This window comes from Chlamydotis macqueenii, chromosome 5 (assembly GCF_036417535.1).
Source record: "Chlamydotis macqueenii isolate bChlMac1 chromosome 5, bChlMac1.mat, whole genome shotgun sequence".
NCBI classification, from domain to species: domain Eukaryota; kingdom Metazoa; phylum Chordata; class Aves; order Otidiformes; family Otididae; genus Chlamydotis; species Chlamydotis macqueenii.
This window is the reverse complement of record NC_141560.1, coordinates 49,673,611-49,699,137: the sequence shown is the minus strand read 5'-3', so window position 1 is coordinate 49,699,137 and position 25,527 is coordinate 49,673,611. Positions and strand designations below refer to the sequence as shown.

Here is a 25,527-nt window from a genome sequence, read left to right as displayed (position 1 = left end):
ATGACTTGTTTACTCTTATTTTGTAAGAACATTCAAAGCACTAAAGCATCTGCAGTTCTCAGTACATAAATGCAACACTCTTACCCTGTGCAGCATGGGAACAGGTGCTTTTCCTGAAAGAAGAGCAAGGGGTGGGCTTCAAATAAATAACAAAATCTGACAGTTAAGTTCTGCAGAAGTAGCTGTGAGTTCAGGCCTTGGTCCAAAGCCAGCCACTGTCAACGTCAGCCTGAGGAGAATACAGCTGCTTGAGAAGGCAGCCAAACCTGTAACCCTCCTCAGGGGAGGCCAAGGATGTGGTGAAAAAGCAGGATATGGATTTTTTAGGTCAATCAAAAAGCAGATGTTTTTCAGGTAAAGGTTTTTTAGGAGTGCTAAGCTATTGATTCACTGCACTGTGTTCATCCCGATCATACCTCAGCACCACCGTGCAGGCAGAAGAGACGTGGGCTCCACTCCTGCTGCGCGCAGCGTAGGAATGTCATTCCACGTTTACGTTTTGAGCTGTGATGATGCTTTCTGAGTAAAAGTAGCATCTGTATCAGAGCGAAAGAGGTTTTCCTTTGTGCCTTCCGGTTATGTCTCACAAAGAGACAGTCTTGCAAGGAATTCTGAGTTTATATCGATATCAGAATTAAGATACAAATAGAAAGGGAAAAAAACCCTTCAGTAATTTTCATGGAATACTCAAATTTCCTTCTTTGTAGTTGCTGGTGGTAGGACAAAATTAGTGATGGCTGCTGGTGATGAACTTCACTGCTACATTAAAAAAAAAGCACCCAACACTATGCCTGGACTTTGGGGTTGTTTTTTCTTTTACTTTGGAAAAAAAAACAACATAAAATTATGGTTTTATTTTGTTCTTCAAAGTACTGTGTTTAATCCATCGAGCATTTATTCTCATGGGAATAGGCCAGGTGTTTTATTTGCTTTTTTTTTTTTAATTAATAGTTGTAATCTTAAAAAGCTACAAACTCTTACAGGGATGTCCGTTAGAGTGATGCTATGTTATAAAGTAACTCGCCTTGGCTACCTGGGAGAAATGCCGCTCATGCTTACGCGGTACTCCGTGAAAAATAACCGAAGGACCGCAGCTTGATGAGCGTGGTGGGCAAGGGCACCGTACGCTCCCACGGGAAATGAATTCTCCCAAAATACTTTTTAACAATAAACCGCACCACAGCCACCTTTCAGGCGTTCCGTGAGGTGTTTCCGATACACGACGTACCGCTAGCGCCTGCCGCCTCTCAGGGATGGCTGCGGGAAGCGGGGGTGGCCGTGCCCGTGCCCGGGGTACCCCGCACCGCCGGCAGCGGGTGCTCGTCTCTACCGGGGCCGCGCACGGGTGTCCGGGAGCGCGTCTCTCGGCGGCCGCGTGACGCACCCCCTCCGCGGAAGTGTCGTCACGGCCGGGCGGAAGCGGCGGTCGCTTCCTGTGTTTATGTAGGAGCGGGGAAGGGCGGCCGGGCAGGTGTGTGGCGGCGGCGGCGGCGGCACCGGGAGCGGCGGTTGGGCGGAGGAGGGGCCGGCCGCCATGGCGGTCTCCGAGAGCCAGCTCAAGAAGATGCTCGCCAAGGTAACGGCGCGGCCGGTGGCACCGAGAGCCCCTTCCCCTCCTCGCCGGCCTGGCTGGGCCTGCTGCGGGCCGGGCGCGGAGCGGGGGCCCAGTGGCTCCTCCAGCCGCGGCGCCGGCCCCCGGGAGCGGTCGGCTTCCCCTTCCCATTTCCCCATTTCCCCATTCTCGGGCGGTCACGTCGGCGGCCGGGCGAAGCGGTGGTGGAAGGGTTGTGTCCGGCCAGCTGAAGACTGTAAATCGAGTTAGTGGATAAGGGGAAGTACGGTGCATCAAAACCTAAAATGTGTCATTATTTATAGTCCAACGAAACTTTAGTTCTGGGTTGGGGTGTTGCTGGTAAAAGCTGAATAGAAACCATTTGCCTGGCTGGGGCTGTCGTGCATCGAAGTGGATCGGAGCGAGGGTTGTTGGGTTGTGCAGTGTAATTTGCATTCACTGGTGAAGTGACAGTGGCAGGCAAGTTCAGCTTCATTGACTAGGGTAAGGCTGGGGGTTTTTATCACCCTTACTTAAGGAAGCGAGAAAATCTCTTGGGAGGAAGGCCTTGCCGCCATGCCAGCCCATGGGAGCTGCTCTCCGGCAGACAGCGGGACCCTGCCAACCCCAGGCGGTGCCCCCCGACTGGCCTCGGGGCACAGCGTCCCCGAGATGCACCCGGTTACAGTCCTGGAGAGACCCAGGGTGTCTGCGGTCTCCGGGGCACCTGGGTACCGGTGGCCTCAGATCTGGTGGAAGCGCCTCATTTTGTTAGGATTGATGATCAGAGGGTTGGAGCATCTCTCCTGTGAGGACAGGCTGAGAGAGTTGGGGCTGTTCAGCCTGGAGAAGAGAAGGCTCTGGAAGACCTTATAGCGGCCTTCCAGTACCTAAAAGGGGGCTACAAGAAAACTAGGGAGGGACTTTTGACAAGGGCATGTAGTGACAGGACAAGGGGTAGTGGTTTTAAACTGGAAGAGGGGAGATTCAGCTTAGCTATAAGGAAGAAATTCTTCACTGTGAGGGAGTGGAGAGGCACTGGAACAGGTTGCCCAGAGAAGCTGCGGTTGCTCCGTCCCTGGAAGTGTTCAAGGCCAGGTTGGATGGGGCTTTGAGCAACCTGGTCTGGTAGAAGGTGTCCCTGCCCAGGGCAAGCGGGGGTTGGAAGTGGATGATCTTAAAGGTCCCTTCCAACCTAAACTGTTCTGTGATTTCATAAGGTAAATCATTATTCACTGAATCACACGGAGCCACATGTAGTTATACTGCTCTTCAGGTGAAAACTGGGCTTTGTCCAGCAGTTTGAGATCCTTATTAAAGGATCTTTCACCTGCATGGAATTATAAGCAATTTTTTTTTATCAGTTTGAAAATGAGTGCTGAATACTAACTTAGTGTCAGCAAATGAGATCATGTGTATATTTGTATACACCTGTCTTCCCTAAATGAATTATTGCCATCCCACAGAAAAAAAAACAGAATTTAAGGTAGTCCTGTTTACTATTTCCCTTACTTGTGCTTCTCCATATTATACCCCCAATGCCATCTGACTTTCTGTAGGTAAGTTCAAAGTGCAATGTGTTTAATGGCTGATGAAAAATGAAGTTACTATTTTACTACTTCATTTTTCAAAAATAGTTACACTTTCTGCTCTATAGAGGGAAGCTTGGTGATATTTCCCGTATGAATAGCTCAGTGTGTGAGATAACAAAAGACTTAAGCCCTAGTTTGGGTGAACATAAGCACTTAGTTTAACTTCAGGTATTTACCTGCAGTCTTGAAAAGCTTCATCTCTCTGTGATCTGTTTCCTGATGTGTAAAATGAGGAGGATGAATTTGCCATCTGAGAATGGAGGAGGAAAAAAAAAGTTTAGAAATTAAGAATTCAAATTAAATCAGTTTCAGTTGCCCGTGTAGAAATCACTAGGATCTTGTGTTTTCCAAAGAGATTTCTATTTTTCTTGAAAATGCTCAACTACTTATTATATGAACACAGGAAGGACTGTCCTCTTATATTCTAGTACTTCTTAGAATGGAAAAGAGAAATAAACACAAAAGGGTATACTTTGTGCTTTAAATAATTAAAAAATCTGGAAAACTAATCATTCTCATTAGGAAAAACTTCTTCATATGTCATTTATATATACAGAACTTGGGTCCTCTGCAGTTATCTGGATCTAAGTACTGAAATTAACAGCTGATGTAGCACTTAATTTTGCTTGTGGCAGTAGCTGGAATCTTATAAGCTTATCTCAACAAGTAAGTAATTATTCATCACTCAGTGTAAAAACTATTTGCAGCAATATTCTTTTTCTTGGTTTTAAGAGACATATAAAAACAGGGAAGAGGGGCCCAGGAAAGTTGGTCTATATTCAAGGAGCACCTCCTCCAAGCTCAGCAGAGGTGCATCCCGATGAAAAACAAGTCGGGCAAAAAGGCCAGGAGGCGGGCGTGGATGAGCAAGGAGCTCCTGGACCAACTGAAAGTGAAAAAGGAAGCCTATAGAGGGTGGAAGCAGGGACAGGTAGCCTGGGAGGACTACAGAGAGGCTGCGCGAGTGGCCAGGGATAAGGTAAGGAAGGCCAAAGCCCTGGCAGAACTGAATCTGGCCAGGGATATAAAATGCAACAAGAAGAGCTTTTATAGGTACGTAGGGGACAAAAGAAAGTCCAGGGAAAATGTAGGCCCCCTCCGGAAGGGAACGGGTGTCCTGGTTACCCAGGACATGGAGAAGGCTGAGGTACTCAATGACTTTTTTGCCTCAGTCTTCACGAACAAGAGTTCCTGTCCCACCACCCAAGCTGTAGAAGGTGCAAGCAGGGACTGCGAGGATGAAGAACCGCCCACTGTACTCGAAGAGCAGGTTCGGGATCATCTGAGGAACCTAAAGGTGCACAAGTCCATGGGACCTGATGAGATCCATCCGCAGGTCCTGAGGGAACTGGCAGATGAAGTTGCCAAGCCACTGGCTATCGTATTTGAGAAGTCCTGGCGGTCTGGTGAGGTCCCCGATGACTAGAAGAGAGGGAACATAACCCCCATTTTTAAAAAGGGGAATAAGGAAGACCTGGGTAACTACAGGCTGGTCAGCTTCACCTCTGTGCCTGGCAAGGTCATGGAGCAGATTCTCCTGGAAACCATGCTAAGGCACATGGAGAGCAAGGAGGTGGTTGGTGACAGCCAACATGGCTTCACCAAGGGCAGATCGTGCCTGACCAATTTGGTGGCCTTCTATGACGGGGTGACGGCATCCGTGGACAAGGGACGAGCAACTGACATCATCTACCTGGACTTGTGCAAAGCTCTTGACACTGTCCTGCATGACATCCTTCTCTCTAAACTAGAGAGGCATGGGTTTGATGGACGGACCACTCGGTGGATAAGGAGTTGGCTGGATGGCCGCACTCAGAGAGTGGTGGTCAACGGCTCAATGTCCATGTGGAGACCGGTCACGAGTGGCGTCCCTCAGGGGTCTGTGCTGGGCCCGGCCCTGTTCAACATCTTTGTCGGCGACATGGACAGTGGGATAGAGTGCACCCTCAGCAAGTTCGCCGACGACACCAAGTTGTGTGGTGCCGTCGACACGCTGGAAGGGAGGGATGCCATCCAGAGGGACCTTGACAGGCTGGAGAGGTGGGCCCGTGCCAACCTCATGAAGTTCAACCAGGCCAAGTGCAAGGTCCTGCACCTGGGTCATGGGAATCCCGGGCACAAATACAGGCTGGGCGGGGAATGGATTGAGAGCAGCCCTGAGGAGAAGGACTTGGGAGTGCTGGTGGATGAGAAGCTCAACATGAGCCGGCAGTGTGCACTTGCAGCCCAGAAAGCCAAGCACATCCTGGGTTGCATCAAAAGAAGCGTGGCCAGCAGGTCGAGGGAGGTGATTCTGCCCCTCTAGTCCGCTCTCATGAGACCCCACCTGGAGTACTGTGTCCAGTTCTGGAGCCCCCAACACAAGAAGGACATGGACCAGTTGGAGAGGGTCCAGAGGAGGGCCACGAAGATGATAAAAGGGCTGGAGCACCTCTCTTATGAGGACAGGCTGAGAGAGTTGGGGCTGTTCAGCCTGGAGAAGAGGAGGCTCCGGGGAGACCTGATAGCAGTCTTCCAGTACCTCAAGGGGGCCTACAAGAAAGATGGGGAAAGGCTGTTCAGTAGGGCCTGTTGCGATAGGACGAGAGGTAATGGTTTTAAAATAGAGGGGGGTAGATTTAGATTGGAAATTAGGAAAAAATTTTTTACGATGCGAGTTATAGAACACTGGAACAGGTTGCCCAGAGAGGTGGTGGCGGCCCCATCCCTGGAAACGTTCAAGGCCAGGCTGGATGAGGCTCTGAGCAACCTGATCTAGTTGGGGATGTCCCTGCTCCTTGCAGGGGGGTTGGAGTAGATGACCTTTGAAGGTCCCTTCCAACCCTAACCATTCTATGATTCTATGATTTTCTAATTGTCAACTGTTGAGCCAAATTTTCAAAAGCACCCCAGATAACCATATCTAGGTTTTATCAACCCTGTCAGCCACCGTGTTCCAGACTCCCAGTGTGTGTGCTGAGCAGGCTGACATTGTTTTATCTATTCCTTGACTAAACTGACTTGACGCTCTTGTGCCAAAAGTGGAGTTAAATCTTGACTGTGAATCCTTGTGCTTGTTAGGAGCTTCTGTTAGTGGAAGCAAATTCTTTTTTTTTAATAGTGATTATGCCAATCATCTTGAGTCTATATCTTGTGCCATACGGTGTGCTCCTGTAGAAGACCTGTCTTTTTAAAGCGGCTAGCAACATGCTTTCGTTCGTGCTGTAGCAACACATTCAGTGATGTGGGTATGTAGTGCCAGTCTCTGGCTGGCCTAGCTGAAATTTCACAGACCTCCGTCTCCGTGTTCTTGCCACGCCTGTTACCAATTTCTTGCTTCCGCTAGGTGTTGGCGAAGGAGGGAGGCATGTACTCAAATGATGGCAAAGGTGTCTCTCCTCTGTGAAGCTCTTCCTGTGCGCTCCCAGTCCTGCTCCCACTTTCCAGAGCTGCTGCAGCCTTCCCATCAAAATGGCATCTGGGGGCTGCCCTGACCCTCTGGCTGGTTGACCTCTGTGCTGGTGCCTCCCTGCACACTCAGCATCCCTGCTGGGGGGGCTGCTTTTCTTTCCCACAGACTGTGTTTTGCAGGCTGACCCTGTGGCTGTTACGCCCTTGTTCATTTCAGGAAGCTAAGTCACAGCATCCCCCAAAGCGCAGGTGCTTTTTGTAGACTGAGATGGCATTATGGGAGGTGGCATGGTGTGTTCATCTCTGCTCGTTAGATAAGTTATCATGCCCAGGAGTAGCATCCTTGTCAATCTCTGTAGATAACAGGAAGAAGAATTAGTTTCTAAGCTTCACAACTCATGAGTGTTTGTTGCAGCAAAGGTGACCTTTAGCTGTGGCATCACACTTTGCTCTTGGATAATGTCTGAATTAATTTGTTCAGATGTTGTTAACATCTGTGTGCATTGGCTGTCTGGCATTTCATTGTGTTGGGCCCTTTGTCTTCCTACCGTGGTTGAATGAAAGGGTGCTGTCTGTTTATATTCCTTAAGACATCTGAAGATTGAAATTTTTTTTTAATTATTCTATTACAATGAAAAGCTTGTCAAGGGACATCAGGTTAAAGAGCTGTGCCGCTTGGTGAACCAGCTGTCAGTTACCCAGGAGCATCTCCTTTGTAGTCTGTGGATTATAATTCTGAGACTGCGAAATTCTGTAGTAGTGTATCTGTGTTTTACAGATCTTCTGTGCAGTGAGTTACTCCTTGCCCCTGATAAAAGGAAGGGATTGAAACCGGTGTTATTACTGATAATATTGTGCCTTGAAATGTTTGCTTCCTAGTTGATAAAATACATGAAAATACTGAACAGTGATTGATAAATACTGTGGTGCTTTGAAAAGTGCTTTGAAAGATATCTGTGTGGTTGGGATCCTAGATATCTGTGTATCAGGAATGGTCAAAGTGTCACTAAATTTGTTTAGAGATGCATTTTTAAGATCCACATATATCTCGCAGATACTGTTGGTTATGGTAGAACGTGAATGAAAATGCAATAGCTTTTCCCAAATCCCTTGATGTATGGACACTTACTTAACACTAAAAGCATCTTAACACCTTGTTAAAGTTTGGTCAGCTTTATAGGCAGTGTACAGTTAGGTAATATGGAGAAATATAGTCTTATTCCAAAATAAGAGTGGAGAAGAATGTCCGTATACCAGTGTAAACACTCATAAATGCAGTATGTTGGGTAAAATAAAACCAAATTAAATTACACTGAAAATTTAATCTCTAAAGTAATTCTTTCTCTTTTGTTTTCCAGTATAAGTATAGAGACCTAACCATAAAGGAGACGACCAGTGTTATTACGCAGTACAAGGACCTCAAACCTGTTATGGATTCATACGGTTAGTCTGTGCATGAAAAATTTTTTTTTGTTGAATTATTGATGGTTTACATATATTTGGTAGTTTTTGTGAGAGGAAATGAGATTAAAGCTGGAAAATATTATTTGAATTTCTCTTCTTGATATTTGACATCAATACTTCCTTAGAATCACGGACAGTTATTTTCTGAAATAGCCTTTCTGTTTTACTGAGTCAGTCTAACATGCCAAGTGTTGCATTTTTCACAGCTTAACTTTTAGTTAATTGCTCAGTGATGTCATATCAGTTGGTGTCCTAAGATTGCTGGTATCTTACAAATTCAGCTTTGCTATCCTACAAAGATATTTTTAGAGTTCTATTTAGAAAGAATTGTAAGTCAATGAAAAAAATATTTAATTAAAAGTAATTGTCGCAATCCTTAGGAGTATGAAGAAGATATAGTCAAGTATATAGAAAATTGGTATGAGGTGTTTTGTAATGTAAATTAACGATGGCAGTCACTGTTTGTTAGCTATTTTAAAGGCTCTGACTAAATTCGAGTGCATTAAATGAAGATGGTATCTTGCATCTGCTCCAGAGGCTGAGGGCATGGTTTCACAAGATACAGTGAGCCAGCTTAACTGCTGAGGTCATCCTCCTTCTGATCACCTTTATTAAACTGTCACCTGTGGGATTCCTCTAGGAGCTAATTTATGTTACTGATACTTCATCAGAGGCTTCATAGTCTTCTACTTTCTAAATTATAAATCTGAATTGAAAAGTATTAAGAAGGGACATGGACAGGAGAGAGAAATTAGTTTTAACTTGAATAGCTGCAAGCCAGCAGCTGTCGCAGAAATAAAAATCCATGCAGTGACTGGAGAGTCAAAAACAGTAGCGAAGGGACTGTGGTTGGAATAGCAAGTTTGCGTAACAATAGTGATCAGAATTCCGGATAGCTTGGAGCTGTTTTGAGAGTCCCGTTTGTGTTACCTGACTCGTTCTAAGCTGCCTCGAAAAGGCTGAGCACTGAACCACTTTACAGGTAGTTGATACTATTTGGAGCAGTGAAATGAGCAATAAGAAAATGGTTACAGTGCTGTTGAGATAACTTTCACGTTTCTACTAATAATTAAATACATACCTCCCATTTGAGTCCCAGCGTGTTCTACCTGCCTTTGCAGAACATTAACACCAAAAGGATGGTACACGATAAGCTATGTTTGAAGTATGACTAGAAAATTTCAGGTATAATTAGGAAAAATAAAAGTTTTATTGCCAGAAGTTGATAATCCATTGGATTGAAAGGATGACAAAACTGAGTACAGCAACTCAGTAAATTGAGGTCAAGGTTCCCATGCAGGTTGTGAACTAGCACTAAGATGTGGCAGTGAGTCAAATGCTACGCATTTCTTCTTCTTCGGTATATTACTGTTTGGTTAAATTAGCTTTACTGATTATGTAATAAATTACTATGGCCCAGTAATTTTCAGTATTCTTGCTGACTTGTTTGTTTGGAGAAAGCGTAGGGAATTCTTTGTAATCCTGAGATGACATTTGTTTTTTAAATTAAGTTTGAGTTCAGATCATCTTTGCAGCAATTTGTATAATTTGCAGTTTGTATAGTTCCAAGATGTTTCACTCGGTCTCTGAATGAGGAAACAGCTTTATTTGCAGTGACGTAGTTTGACGATGTTTAGTCATTCATTTATCAGAAACGCATTGTTCATAAGAAGTTACCCGACTGTAGGCAATCATTTGCTAGTCCATAAACGTGCAAGAGCAGAACCTTTCAAGCTGGGTTTATATATGTGTAACATCTGAAAATTTATGCTAGTAAATACATGGGGTATAACCTGAACAGAGATTAATGTAGCAAATATGTTTATTTTAGAAATATTGTTTGTTCCCTTTCAGTTTTTAACGATGGCTCGTCTAGGGAGTTGATGAGCCTCAGTGGAACCATTCCGGTGCCTTACAGAGGTATGCATTTGTTATTACTACCACTCCCATTATTTTCCCAAATTACACTTAAAACCTTATTTAGATTTGTCCTCGTTCAACTTCACTGCTTCAGTGAACACTATTTTCTTGAAATCCTCTACTTGACCAAAGTATAATGTTTTAAAGAAATTGTTCCTTATTTGTGCTGTGGAATAAAATTTTAATGTTGAGCATTGCTTCTTCAGTCTTGTACAGCTCTGCAAGGTCTCTTCTTTCAGTACTGCACGTTTTTCAAGCTTCTCAGTTGAATGAGAGTTGCAGACCATTTATTGCTGCAGCTAACAATAATTCAGATTAGAGTCTAGTAATGCTGTATTGTAGGACAAATGAGATCATGGATTAGTGGTAAATGATAATTGTAAGTCAAAGTTAAATTATTCCAAAAAATGTTGAGTTCATAGCCATATCATGAGCTCTTTGTTAAATGTTATTAGTAGATTTCGGCTTCCTACTCTGTGCAGTTGAATTTACTGGGTTTAGGAGTTTTTTATAAATCTGAATACAGGAGGATAGTTAGAGAGTTGGAGTAACTTTTAAAATCTGTCTAATATCTCTTCTAGGTAACACATACAATATCCCAATTTGCTTGTGGCTGCTGGACACCTACCCTTTCAACCCCCCAATTTGTTTTGTTAAACCCACTAGCTCTATGACAATAAAAACTGGGAAGCATGTTGATGCAAATGGAAAGATATACCTTCCTTATCTGCATGAGTGGAAATATGTAAGTATAGGAAATTTGAAATCCTCACATTGCTCTGTTCTGAATTCTTTTAGATAGTTGTATCAATTTTAACAAAAACCATAATCCTCTCTATTTGAGATCTTAAACAGCTTTCTAAATGAAAACAACTGCTTATTATTTGTAATTATTTGTCTTAAGATTCAGGATGTTGCATTCTGTTGCCTGGTTAATTGCATCTTTAGTTACAGTTTTTCTGATTAAACAGCACAGCACAGACGTACATACTTCCCTGGCATGACACTGATGTGAAAATCTGTGAGATAAGAATATTTACAGAAGGAAAATTATAAATTCTGTGAAACATCTCTGGGCTAAGATTAATCTCTGACTGAAATGGTCTTATATGAGCACTTGGACTTCCTTATGTTGACATTGCTGGAGCTTCGAGTTTATGGATGTATTTGCTTTACCAATAAATAAAGGCATTGAGCAGTGCAGGCCTCAGAAGTTTTAATCAAAGTATGGACTTGTAAAGAAGACAAACTGTGCTGACAAGGTCAGAAGAATGGTACAAGAGGCACAGTTCTGTAAAAAGTGATTAACAGGAATAAATTTATTAAGCATGAGTGCAGCACTTGCGTGGTAATAGTGGAAAATGACTGCCCAGATCAGGATGCAGGTCTTGCACAACCAAGAGGATCATCTAAGATACAGATGATACAGAATTCATTCAGTTTGAAAGGTTGGTAAAAATAAGTAAGTGGGTTGTAGAGCTAAGAAAATTTGAAAATAGATTATTTAGTCTGGTGCTGCATTCATGATGCTTGTCCTTATTTTGGCAAAATGAAATCATGCTTACATTAAATGTAGTTACAAACTGAGAAGCCTAATTTAGCTGTATTTAAAGGAGATTTGTGCCCATAGTGGTTTAGAATATTTTTTTTCCTCTTGAGTCATTCTGAACTTGAGCAAAAGCTATATACTGTCTGAAATTGAAATGTCTGAAAACTTAGTGATCTGTAGTTCTTTCATGTTGAAGAGTGGATTTAAGTTTTAAAAAAATATTATAATCCATCATTGCACAGTCATCTTCAGTCCCTTATTGCCCTGCAGTTGATACGGAACCACATATTACTCAGTTTATTCTGAGTGTGAACGCTACTGCAGCTGTATTCTGTTATACCATTTTGAATACCATCTGGCTGAGTTTGGAATCTGTGAGAAATATATAAAGGAAGTGAAATATGCACACACGCATATATATACATATACGTGTTTTTTTAAACCCACAAATAAAAGAATGGCTTTTGAGAGCTGATGCTTTGGTAGCGTTTCGTTATTATAGTCAGTTAAACTGCCTGTTAATGAAATCAACAACTTGTGATTTGCTTACCCTCACAGCCCCAGTCAGACTTGCTAGAACTGATTCAGGTCATGATTGTTGTGTTTGGTGAGGAACCTCCAGTCTTTTCTCGGCCTACAGCTTCATCAAGCTACCCACCATACCAGGCAACAGGCCCACCAACTAGTAAGTGGTCACGGTGACTAATTTCTACACATATTCATATTCCAAAGCGTATTGTTGCTCTGCATAGTTTGTCAACGGATGATGTATTCTACTCTAGAATGACTTTCTGTATTGATGGCTGATGAATTCCCCTGTGCTGTACCTGACCTTTTTGAACTATGTTGGAAGAACGTGTGTGTGTGTTTTCGACTTTTGGAAGGGAGGGAAAAATCAAGTTTGTATTTAAAAACATTAAAACCAAAACACACCCGCACACACCCCTCAGGCCCCTCAAAATGACCAGTAACCTGTTAATATTTGGAGATAACTTAGTATTCATTGTTGATTTTAAAATCAATATCGTTTTTTATCCACACAGTGGTTAAAGTAATGATTAGTAAAAAAATAAATACATAGTGAAAGGTGTTCTAGCCAGTTCTTCTAAGGAATGTGTAATTTACTTCAATTATAGTTCTCATACTCTTCCTCCAAAGAAAGTACTCTTGAAAATATTTTAACCAAAGTTGATAGGTAGAGGTGGAATCTTCAGAAATGCAAAATTTGTATGTGTTTTATGAAAATATGCTTACATACAGAAAGGAAGTTCTAGCTGGTCTATCTGTGGAGGGAAGGTCAGCTGCCGTTTAGTCCTTTATGCATTTTGAGGGGAAGCAGCTACCTTGGTCAGTTGGCACAGACATAGCTCTCAAGAGCGGTATGGGAAGCCTCTGGGAGTGTTGTGGGAAGCGGTTGTGTTAGAGGATGCAGGGTACGCGTTAGTGGGGGGTTTTGGCCGTAGAATGACTTCTCTTACTCTTCTCGTTTCATTGTGTTACACTGTTTTCATTGTGCAATAATTTTGAAAAGCGTACGTACCTCTCACTCGTGCATTCTTAATATCTATTAAACTTCGGAAAAGTAAAAATGTACAAAATCATTATTTTATTTAGCTTCCTATGTGCCGGGCATTCCAGGTGGAATATCTGCCTATCCACCAGGAAGTACTCCAAACCCGAGGTGAGAACCCCTTTACACCATCATCATTTACATAATAGACAGATTTGCTGAATAGTATCTAGTCCTAGTTGTATTTTCTTATGGTATACTTATATAATTATGGTGTTAACAGTTTTTTTTGTTTGTTTCTTTTTTAAATAAGGGCTGAATTCTGTCAATAGCCAAAAGAAAATTTGAGAAAGGTTTAGCTTGCTTAGTGTTGCTTACTTCAAATACAATATACTTGGGTGGTAAATACATTTTGAAAATTATTCCCTAACTCCCAGATGTTACCTTGTTTCACTTGTATATTGGATTAGTTTTTATAAGGTTGCTATGCTTTACATGATGTAGAAAGAAATGTACCCCTGCAATTGGGGTGTTTTATTAGCGTTGTTAGTGTTGTTTGGGGTAATTAGCAACTCAAAACATTGAACAAAACAATTGCTGGATTAATACAGACCCCGACTCCAGCATAAATGTGGAATTAATTCAGAGCACTCCAAGAGAAATTGAAGGGCACAAAATTATTTTAAAAGCTTTTCATTAATATGAACCAAGACTTTTAAAGTATATTATACAATAGTTTGGAATAAAACTTTTCCAGAATATTTGGAATTCTGTCTTAGCAAATAGTGAGATGCTGATTGCTGCCTCTTAGTGTGTGCCTACATTTTTTCCACATAATAATTAATTATTTTTATTGTTAATATCCATATGTCCTGATTTAGTGTTAGGAGTATATTGCTGTAGTATGTAACATTTTGATTTTTTAAAAAAAACTAAAAAATTTTAAACCCTGTAAGCATTAGGAAGAAGGGTGTTTGAAAAATGGGGATTTTAGTAAGTTCTTACGGCAAGTTTTTGCCTTCTAAATACGTTTGTTTAAAGTGCTCTTAATGTTTGTACAAACATGAATAATATAAGAACCATTTAAAAATAATATAATTTATGAATTAACAGAAAGATTTTAAGAACTATTAAATTTACAATTATCTGGAGAGGCAGAGAATATGCTTATTTTATGTTTTCCATGTTTTCTTGGACCATTTTGTTTACTTATAGCCATGGTTAATACTCTGCTGTAGGCAGGTGTTTGTCAGTCTGGTACTGACTAATCTGAGTCCTTGTTTCAGTTGATAGTAAATGTATTTTAGAAATATATTGTACACTGTCACATTGTGTGTCATCTTGCTAATTTTTCAGTGAACAAATGAATACTTCTGCTTTGCTTCAGAGCAGGGCTGAGAATTTCTGGAGGAGTTTCTTCTTGCAAGCATATTTTACACACATTTTTAGATTTACAGAAAGCGGTTCAGCAGTCATCTTGTTAACTGTTCTCATATTAAAAATTCTTAAATTGAAATTCCTGTTTGTGAGTTTGTAGCTAGAATAATTTATTTTGGATACTTTTCAGTTTTTTTATGGCAAGATAGAAATTGCATGGCAAGATTAAGAGATTGAAGAGAATCTGGAATGGTCCAAATGCTTGACCAGGCAATAACTACATAGAGTTTAAAATAAAATGGTATTTTCTTGAATCATACCAGAAATGTAAATTCTGAAATATGTTAACCTGAGCAGGAAGTGAGAAAAAGCATAACTTGTCCTGCAATTTGAACATTTTATTATGTAAGCAAATGTTTAATGTGGTGGCATAAAATAATATACATGGATGATAGGATAGCAGGTCGAGGGAGGTGATCTGCCCCTCTGCTTCACTCTGGTGAGACCCCAGCTGGAGTACTGCATCCAGCTCTGGAGCCCTCAACATGAGAAGGACATGGACCTGTCGGAGTGAGTCCAGAGGAGGGCCACAGAGATGATCAGGGGACTGGAGCACCTCTCTTATGAGGACAGGCTGAGAGTGTTGGGGCTGTTCAGCCTGGAGAAGAGAAGGCTCTAGGGAGACCCTGCAGCAGTCTTCCAGTACTTAAAGGAAGCCTGTAAGAAAGATGAAGAGAAGCTTTTTAGCAGGGCCTGTAGTGATAGGATAAGGGGTAATGGTTTTAAACTAAAAGAGGGTAGGTTTAGCCTAGATATAAGGAAGAATTTTTTTACAATGAGGGTGGTGGAACACTGGAACAGGTTGCCCAGTGAGGTGGCTGATGCCCCATCCCTGGAAACTTTCAAGGCCAGGTTGGACAGGGCTCTGAGCAACCTGATCTGGTTGGAGATGTCCCTGCTCCTTGCAGGGGGGTTGGACTAGATGACCTTTAAGGTTCCTTTCCAACCCAAAACATTGTATGATTCTGTGATTCTATGATATTTTACAAATCATTGCATAACAGTCTATTTTTTTTGTCAAAGTGGCTTCCCAAACTATGCTTACCCGGGTGGTGTTCCATTTCCAGCAACAACTAGTGTTCCGTACTACCCTTCTCAGCCTCCCGTGACTACTGTTGGTGAGTAGCTTTGAAACAATTTCTCTGAAGTGAAGCTTCCCTCTATAACTGTTATGTAAAGAAGGAAAGTGGCAAAAGGATGGTATTGTTCTTAATCTGACCTTCCAAAGTATTGTTCTTCAATTTTAAAAGTTATTCAAAGGGACTCTGTTTACTCTTTATTTAGAGTAAAGAAAGTGTAGAAGTCACAGCTGTCTAAAGGAGAGATTTCCAATGGGTTTGGAATGAGCTTCATTTTTACTGAGTTTCTTCTCCAGCCTCTTCACTGTTGCTTCTTAATGGTCCCTACTTGTTACTTCCTTCTTTCTCCCGTTCAGCAGCAAGATCTAGGGTATTAACATGTATCGTTTTCCAGTCTGCTGCTCTGTGGCCCTGTGCTGGCAGAATACAGTAGCTTGGTTTCCACTCTGCACCTCACTTTTAGTGTATGTGTAACGGATGGGGACCCAGTGATAAAGGTCATCTAGTTAAGTAAGAAGTTGGTGCAGTAACTTTGCAATTGGATGACAGTCCATTTGGAGCAGTTATATCATACGGACTCTTTTGTCACCTTGTTCAGAATGTCAGTCATTTGTAGTCTCTTGCATAATTTAAAAATGCATCCATAGGTTCTTCGTTTAATGTCTGAATTCATAGTTATTTATATACACTCTTCCCTCCAGAACTGTGTGTATTTTGAAATTTTCATTCACACAAAAGGGGACAAAGCAAGTTCCCAGCTTGGCAAAGGAAGACAGGTGCTTCTACTTTACTCTTAAAATATTTGAGGGGTTGTTCTGTTGTTACAGTATTTGGAAACAACAATAAGTTGTATGTTGTATACTTCTTGTGCCTGATCCCATCCTTTGTGTCCGTGTTCTTTCAGCCTTCTGAATTAGAAAAGTCTTTTCTGAAAGTTGTTGGCTTTTTCAGCGGATGTCTCCACTTTGGGGTGATGTGTGCCTACCATACACACTGCAAGAAAGCCACTGTCCCACCTGTTATACATGGTTTATCTCTTGTGCCAAATGAAATGCAAACTTATCTTTTTAATCATCCACTGTATTTACAGTACTGTTTGTTCCTTTACAGTACAGTATTTTTTTTTCCTTTCAACTGCAAATGTTTATTTCCTATACAGATTGTTTGGCTATGGTTTATTGTGATAGTTTATTTAGGAGCTTATCAGGTGCTACACCTTTAGAGTTTTGAATGGGTGGTGGTGGAGTGTTTCCTGTAGTGAGCTGAGTTTGAATTGAATGAAAATACTAATTCAGAGTAGCTTAAGTTTTTAATATTAGCTAGTTTTTCAAATAGTCCTTCGGCTTTTTCTTTCTGTTCAGTCGTCTGCCATTAATTACTTTTCTGATGCAGTTAGTAGTTTAATGATTCTGTAAGGTCACTTCTGAAACCAGACTCTGCCTGGTAAAGGTTAAGGGTTTCAGTGCTCTGTGGATTTAATGGCTGCGTGCCATAAAATCTTCCCCAAGCTGAGCTAATTATGGAAGGGACAGAAAATGCTAAGGGTTCATGCTCTTTAAGAAGATACATAAAATCTAACTGAGCTGTATTAAAGTGATCCTTTATATGTTCGAAGACCTCTTTTCTATCTCTTGGCTCTTCTGTGTGAACTTTTGTTGTGTTAGGTATATTGTGATTTATTTATTATTATTTTCTTTTTCCTCTGTCCTACTCTAGTGTTAAAGTGACCCTTGTATAAAATCTGCCGGAGGGAGAGATACCAGAAAGGAAAAAAAGTAGAACTAATGACTTGTTCTGACTTTGTGCTAGAGAATAATTCATTATGTAAACAGTAACTGAAATCATGCTAATGCTATTCTTGAAGTGAAATTGGATCTTTCTGGTTTTGTTTGGAAACATATATGTTTACAAATGTCTGCCTTAAACAGGAAATCCTAAACAGTGAATAAACTTGTTGTTGCAGATAATTTGGCTGACTTGGTTTAAGTTTTACTTCTCAGTGTAGAAAGTACTGTTCTTTTCTCCCGTTCATAAAAAGCAGAAATGGTAAATTCCTGGGTTTGTGTGTGTGGTGCCATTTGGCACTTTCTGTTGCTGATTCTAATAGACAGCTAATCAAATATTCAAATTATCTGGTTGACTGGCAACAGTGTGAACTACTTAAGCCAGAACTGTAAATCAGATCAAGTGTTGGGACATTTATATTTTCATAACCCTGTCTTTGCACCAGTTGATTAATAATTCAGTCTCTTTTTTTCCAATAGTAATTACTTAATTTTTTTAAAAAATACATGTATTCAGGTACAATTTGTATGTAAGTAAAGTGCTCACATTAACAATTTTTAAAATTTGGTTTTTTTTCTTAATTTTAGAATAACTTAGTGGATTAGTAAACATGATGTGCATCTTCCCGTAGTTCCTCTCATGTCATTTGCATAGCTTAATTTTTCCAGATATCTGGCTTCGTGTAGGTTTTGTGGACAGGAATAGAGCAAAAGGCATAGGGAAGAGAGATTAATTTATGCAGTCTTGTTCTGTTAGTAGCAGAAGTCCAAAAAATCTTCTGGATGTTTTAAGGATTCTGAAGTGTGCAGTCTTGTCAACAGCAGTTTGCATTTGTTAATATAACAGTACCAACAGAGACTCCAAATTGATGATGATTATGATTATTATTATGAGAACCTAACAGAAAACTGTTAATTTTCCCCTTCAAATGCTTGTTTCTAAAGGCAGAGTTTAGATTTTTAAACTGTGTTCTGGATTGCTGCTGATTATCAGGAAGATATACAACATACCCCAAGGATGCTGTAATGCTGACATTTCACTGAACAGCCCACCCTTTTCCTGAATAACTGTAGTAAAATTATTGTAAACTTTTTTTTCTGGCTGATAGTAGTTTAGTTATTGAGTACCATCAATAACTATTAAAAATATATTTATCACTGTTTATCTTATTGTAGTTTACTCTGAAAATACCAATCTTTGAACTGCTGTGTTTAAATGGCAAAATTAATGTATGGTTTGAGTTGCTTGTTTACTTTTGCTGCTTCTGAGGGCCTCTGATTATTAAGAAAGGTGAAGAGGTCAATTGGACTTCAGCTGACTTGAGGCTCAGAAAATCCTTCCGTTTCCTTTGGGAAGGAAAAACAAAAGATATGCTAATGATTTTGTCTTTAGCTATGTAAGATTCATGGGGAGCCTTGATGAATATTTTTTCACTTTGTAATTTTTTGAGATCTAGAGTACTGGGAAATATGATGTACATAATGCCGTAACAGCTTTAGGGTTTTGGTAGCTGTGTCTCTGGATAAAAAAGATATTCTGGTAAAATTTCTTTTTGCAAATTTTCTTTCCAGTTACAGAACTTCAAATCTCTCTAGATTCTGTCCATAAAAGTTGGAAAGTTTAGGCACAAAGCCTGCTGTAATTCTTGCCTTATCAGTAGTTGTTACAATCCAATTGAATTTCTCTGACCTAAAAGGTGCGAGGCACAAGCATGGGGAAACTATGACACTCCAGTTTTTCTCATAGAAGAATGGTTGAAGTGGTTTGTGATAAATACGGATACAATTCTACAACCAGTAGCCACCTAACATTCTCTAGAGAGATTCCTGTTCCTGTGACAGACATAAAGGATTTGCCTTTCTATTTGAAAAGGTGTTAGTGACAGACTCTTGAAATTAGGTGATCTCATTGAAAGGCTGATTTGCAACAGCAATAGTAATATTCAGGCTTCAATGTGAAAGCCTCTAGTGCTTCAGAGGGAGAGGGAGAGAATTTATTTTCTTCTATTATGATTTCTAGTACTGCTGCATCGAAATGTGGTTTAGTAAACTGAAATTACAAGTTGCACCTAGCAATCAAAACAATCATAAAAGGTAGTAACCTCAGTTGTTATAACTCTGTTACATAGCAGACTCAGTTGCTGTTTAACTGAAACATCAATCATTTATAGAAGCTAGTCATATAATACTAGAACAATATTGGGTAGTAGTTTGTTTCAGTGCTACTACAATGACTACCCTGAGTTTCTGGGCATGATGGACCAAGTGAAGCTGGCAAATTAGTATCCCTGCAGTCAGATTGTCTGTCATCATCTTTGTCTTGCACTTACCTAAAATAGCTATGCTTACTTTTGTTAAATCAAATTGTATAATGCCACAGAATCTCTGTATGCTTGACTAATAATCTTTATTCAACTAGCATTAAAGTAGTATGTTATCCAGAGAGAATTTTTACAGGTTCTTCATGGGTGCAATTACCTGATCTTATAAATCGTGCTCCCTACCACCCCACTCCAATTACAGTACCATCCTGCAGAAATTTAAAAAAAGAAATGGTAGGCCCAGTGTAACACTAAACATATACCTAAAAGACAGCTATCTGATTTTAGTCTGCTAAAACATATGTATAAACCATATGCTAATAGGATTTATTAGCATTTCTTTCTCTGCTTTATAATCTTTCAATAAATGTTGTTTGTTAAAGTAAGATTACCTCCATAACAAATGTTCTATATTAATGTTGATTGTTTTACTGCCTTCCCGTACCTGCCCTAGGATGGCTGAATGATGATAATTGTGAAACCAGTTGGGAAGACTAGATGATATTGTAGCTTTTAATCACTTGTAATTTCTCACTTAAACAGTGATCATCTATTTTTATTAATCTTAAAAAGCAAAACAAAACAAAACCCAGGAATTGGCAAGCCTCAAGATAGAGTACCTATAGGCAAATTTATTGTCTCAAGCCAGGTGTTACATTAATTGTGTTTGAATACGTGTATCCATTAATTCCTGTAGAGTTTACCAGAAATGTATTCTTCTTTTGAAGACTCGGGCTAACAACATTTGTGGACTTCAGGGGAAAGAGCCAGCCCGTTTTTAAATTAAGGGAAGATTGTAGATATGGGAATAGTAGAGGGAATGAATGGATGCGTACTCTTAAATTTGCTTGTGTACATCTTAATATGTTTTCTCTCACTGTAGTCTCTTGACTGCTTCTGAAAATTATTATGGAAACCAGTTTATTTTATTGTCTCATATTGCTAAATTACGTAGAGCAAGTTAGCCACTTTTTTTTTCAAACGGGCTTTATACTGAAGCCAGTGCCGAACAGAGTTAATTTTATGCCTGTGAATTTTCTTTTGCAGGACCCAGTAGAGATGGAACTATCAGTGAGGATACCATTCGAGCTTCCCTTATTTCAGCAGTCAGTGATAAACTGAGGTGGCGGATGAAGGAAGAAATGGATCGCGCACAAGCTGAACTCAATGCCTTGAAACGGACGGAAGAGGACCTGAAGAAAGGACACCAGAAACTGGAAGAGATGGTAACTCGCCTGGATCAAGAAGTGGTAAGCTGAGATGAAACACTGCTCTTTATCTGAGTGTTCCCAGTAGTGAACAGAAGCATGTAATTAATTCATTATTAACCATGATTGATATAGCCAAGCTTGCAGTGTGTTGCTTTTTAAATATGTATTCTCTTTCCAAATTGAGATGCATGTGTTCAGGCTGAAGAAAGACAGAAATAGCAGTGACCATAAGATGTGTTGTCCTGCATGTATCTTATAAATGTTCAGTAGTAGAGAAACAGTGTTATTTTTCCCCTGTGAAATATCTCAGTGGTGTGAGATAATTTCATAGTTCTGTCTCAGTGTCTGGATAATAATGTGTAACAGCAGCACTGGAGAACATTTCACTGTCTTAGTGACTGACTGAGTTTAGTCACAACCTCCTTGTATAACCTGCAGACCTCTGCTTTCCCAGACAAGAGTCTCTCCTACTCAGTATGCTCAGAAATTCCTGCAGGTTTTCATTAAGGCCTGACATCATCTGCTTAGTCCGTCTGCTCCTTGCATTACTGTTAAGGAGTAAGATTTTGGGATTAAGCAGTTTCTGAAACCAGCTCAGTGCTCAGATTCTATTAATAAGGACTGGAGAACAGGGGATACCATTATGTTGCCATATAAATCTATGATTTGCTCACTTTAAATGTAGTGTAATTCTAGTTCTTTCCTACTCAGGAAAGAAAGGACGTAATAGAACTGCAGATGTTTGATGCAAAGGCAAGAAGGATGACCCAGGGTATCAGACAGCTTCCATACAAGACATGACTAAGTCAGCTAGGACTTCAGTCTGGAAAAAAGACAGTGCAGAGATAGTGGAATATGGGAATGGTCTGTACAGCTTTCAGTGATGTGAGAAAAACACAGTGGTGTACAGTCTCTTCCAGTGTGTTACCTGTGGGACATAAAAAATATCAGGAGGCAAATTCAAAAGTAGCAAAAGGAGGTACTTCTCATACAGATGCAGTTAAATTATAGTTACCGTCAGTGGGTAATGCCAGCACATTTTGTTTTCTGTCAATACAGTTAAGTGTTTGTGTGATCCATCCTCAGCAAACTTGTATAGGAACTTACTCCAAAAGACACATTTCCAAATAAAATAATTCGTTTGGCTTTGCTTTTATTATCTTTAGCTAGTTTAAATGGTTATTTTTCCTTATGTGGCACCTTCAAAATAGTTAGACTCTTTGCATGCCTTCTCTACAGTTATAAATTGGTAATGGGTTGACATTATCTAAACCATCCTTTATTTTTTTGAAATGAGGAATCCTAAGTCTATAGGTTGGTAGCTCGGTCTTTTGTAAAAATCATAGCAGAAATGAGTAGAGAAGTAAAGAGTCTACTAGCGTGTCTAAAAATCATTTTGACAGTTGTATCACAAGAAGACATTAAGCTCTTAAGAACTAATAAATAAATAAACATCCTAATTGTTTTTAGGCTGAAGTTGACAAGAATATTGAACTTCTCAAGAAGAAGGATGAGGAGCTCAGTTCTGCCTTAGAGAAAATGGAAAGTCAGTCAGAAAATAATGACATAGATGAGGTTATTATTCCTACAGCACCACTTTACAAGCAGATCCTGAACTTATATGCAGAGGAAAATGCAATTGAAGACACCATCTTCTATCTTGGGGAAGCACTGAGACGTGGAGTGATAGATCTGGATGTCTTTCTAAAGGTAAGTTTCTTGCGATGTTTCTAAAATGTGCATTTTAAATGTGTTTAAATATTTTGAACTCTTTTGTTCAGCTTATTAATGTTAGTGATTTCATCACTGAAGATGATCCTGTAAAAACATGAATACTTATATGTTGAAACATAAGTTTTAAAAGAGAAATTTCAGAATTAAGATAAAAGACCAATTTAAAAATCATTATAGATACAAAGACATTTATCATTTGACGGGTGCAACAGTGTCAACATAAGCTTTCCATGGGGCTTGCATCCTTATTCTGGAGAAACTAACTTTTAAGGATGATGGGAGTATTCAGACAGCTTTTCACTTGCAGTCTATGGATGCCTCTGCTGAGGCAGCCAGTGAGTGTTAGAATCACAGAAAAAAAAAAAAGCTACCTAGTTTTGCATTTCTAGCAGAGACCTTCTTAGACAGTTTGTTCCTTTTCTTTGCTGTCCTTAATGCTGAAAGTTTTCATGTCTGATCTAATAGCTTTGCTTTATTTTGAACTTACGTGCATGGTGATGGCACATGAAATAACAACAGATCTGTTGTTATTTTGAAAAGATAAAAAACACCTTTTAATGTGGAATAAAGCTACACAAAATGTGTATGTCAGAGTAATTAATGTTGCCATTGGATCTGGAAAGACTGGTGTGCAGAAGTGTTCATAGTCTGTACTGGGGCCACTGAGTAACAAGAGTTACCAGTCCTTCCTTTTTCTAACAGTTGAGGTTCCCCCCAGGTTACCACTTAAGCTTTGCTTTTAACATCCAGTGTACAATGCACGACGTAGAGACATCCTACTTCCTTCTTAGGCAGCTTGCTGGTTCTATTTATCTCCTGTTAAAAGAACTGTTCTCTGCCCCATTAGTCTGACTTCACCTTGGAGTACATATTACTACTTTTCTCTTTGATAAGAATATGTGCAGAGTTAATAATTAAAATCACAAAAAAAAAAAAATACTCTAGTGATTGCATTTGGTAGCCATCTGCAAGTCATTTTAAGCCAAGTAAAGGCCATTTAATGGACTAATGCGTTTAGTGTTCCAAAAAGCTGTTTGGATCATGGAACATGTCATGCTTTGAAAAGTGGTATTGCAATGTAATTAAAATTATATCAAAACTTTCCCAATAACCAGCTGTTGTTACTGTTTCTTTCTGCAGCATGTACGTCTCCTGTCCCGCAAGCAGTTCCAGCTGAGGGCATTAATGCAGAAAGCAAGGAAGACTGCTGGACTCAGTGATCTCTATTAAATTCTCAGACTTTAACTGGGAAGTCAGATTTCCTTATGAAGCAGCCATTCGCTTGATATTTCTCTTAATCAGTAGGTGCCCAGAATAAGTTATTACATCATTCAAGTGTAAGATATTTTGAATCAATAATATATTTTCTTTTTGGTAAAGACTAGCTTTTATTAATGCACTTTCTATCTCCTGTAATCTTTGTGCTGGTTGACTTAGGCTGAATAAAACTTGTTTCACATTTTCTTCCTCTACAGAACTGTGTATGATGCGCTTTCTTTACAAAAAGGCCTGGCTTATGCAGTGTCAGCTTAACCATACTTTCACGTTGCTTCTGAGATTTGGAAGACGTTTCAGTGTCCCGAACTGGAAAAATTCATGTTGCAATGTAACTAACCTTTGTTATGACCCATGAAAGCTGAAACTGAAAATTTCAAGGTCCTGCTGTTTGACCTAGCTGTTGACATATGAGGTTTGTTTTCTTGAGGTGAGCTTAGTAACTGTTATATTGACTTGCCTATTCTACCATCAGGTCATGGTTGTAGTGGAGTATACCTTACGGTGCCGTAGGAAGCTTTGATGTGTATTGCATTTTTCCACTAGAGAATGATAGGAAAAAGTAAGGCTGCTACATCTGTTGTTGCACTACCTGCCAGGGAGAAAACACTGCACACCAGAATGCCACAGGAGGCATGAGTTAGCTGTGTGAGCTGGCACAGAGCTTGTATTGACAAGCCTGGTGGCTAAACACTGCACTGTCTGCAGAAGAGGGTGTGTTGTACAGAGTATTTCCCAGCTTGGAATGCTGTAGGGATTCATGGTGCTGCTCTTGTTGCCTCTCAGGAGAATGCTGCTGTCCTCCTCCCTTTGCTTTTGTAGGCTAGCTTGAAAACCAAAGTTTCTTGGTCTCGGTGCGGTAATCAGTGTGGCTGAAAACTGAGTGTTGGTCTTCAGGCTTTTCATCTTACCATTGGATTGGAAGAGATTGGAGTTCATACTAAAGAGCTGGGTGAGACTTTGTGTAGTAAAAACTGTAAGTCCTGTGGATCTTCTGAAAGCCTTGAAAATGGCTTAATACCATCTTCCTGTTATCTGCACACACCACCATTGTTCTGTGCTCTTTCCAGGTGCTGTTTTGGTCATGTGGATGTAAGAAAGCGGTACAGTAGCTACAGCACTTCCTGTTACTGAAGTTGCTTCATGAGCACTTTCAGCTTATTCAAAAATACTTTTGTTCTGAGAAGTATCACCAGCTGCAGTCCATATTAAAAATCTACCTTGAACTTAATCATGTAATCTATTTCCATTCTTGAGATACATGCTCTGTCCTAATGCTAGAAAAAGCTAAGAATAAGTCTTTTCTCTCTTCATTGCAAGGAGGTGTATTATTTTAAAATTCTAATGACAAAGATGGTTAATTCTTCCTTCTCTTACTATGGGCTTTGAGGAGTAACTTTGGCACAGCAGCCATGCATAGAAACAGTGACCGGAGGAGATGCTTTTCTGGGTTTGGCAGCCAAGTTGTCCTTTTTATGGATGTGAGGAGATTTCTTCCTACATGTATTTTTGTGTGTACAGGTGAGGAAGATGCTTCCTCTATTGCATTGTTTTTCCAGTACCCTAACGTGATGTCAGTAGAACCTGTTTCTTTGCATTAAGATGGGAATCAAGTTTAACTTCTGAATATTTAAATACTTCTGTTAATGTTTTTTTTTTTATTCTTACTGTGAGACTGTTACAAAATTCACTACATGAATATCTGGAGC

At 40.1% G+C, this 25,527-nt stretch overlaps 1 protein-coding gene across 1 annotated transcript; it reads left to right on the top strand.

Moving 5' to 3' along the window:
* The first annotated feature begins 1,431 nt into the window (after nt 1-1,431).
* Nucleotides 1,432-24,020, top strand: TSG101 (tumor susceptibility 101). Its single transcript, XM_086748674.1, has 10 exons — nt 1,432-1,576; nt 7,893-7,977; nt 9,853-9,918; nt 10,500-10,663; nt 12,026-12,152; nt 13,082-13,148; nt 15,438-15,532; nt 20,646-20,848; nt 22,280-22,519; nt 23,684-24,020. The coding sequence occupies exons 1-10, from the start codon at nt 1,535-1,537 to the stop codon at nt 23,771-23,773; spliced, it is 1,179 nt and encodes a 392-aa protein (XP_086604800.1). The 5' UTR covers nt 1,432-1,534; the 3' UTR covers nt 23,774-24,020.
* The last annotated feature ends 1,507 nt before the right edge of the window (nt 24,021-25,527 follow it).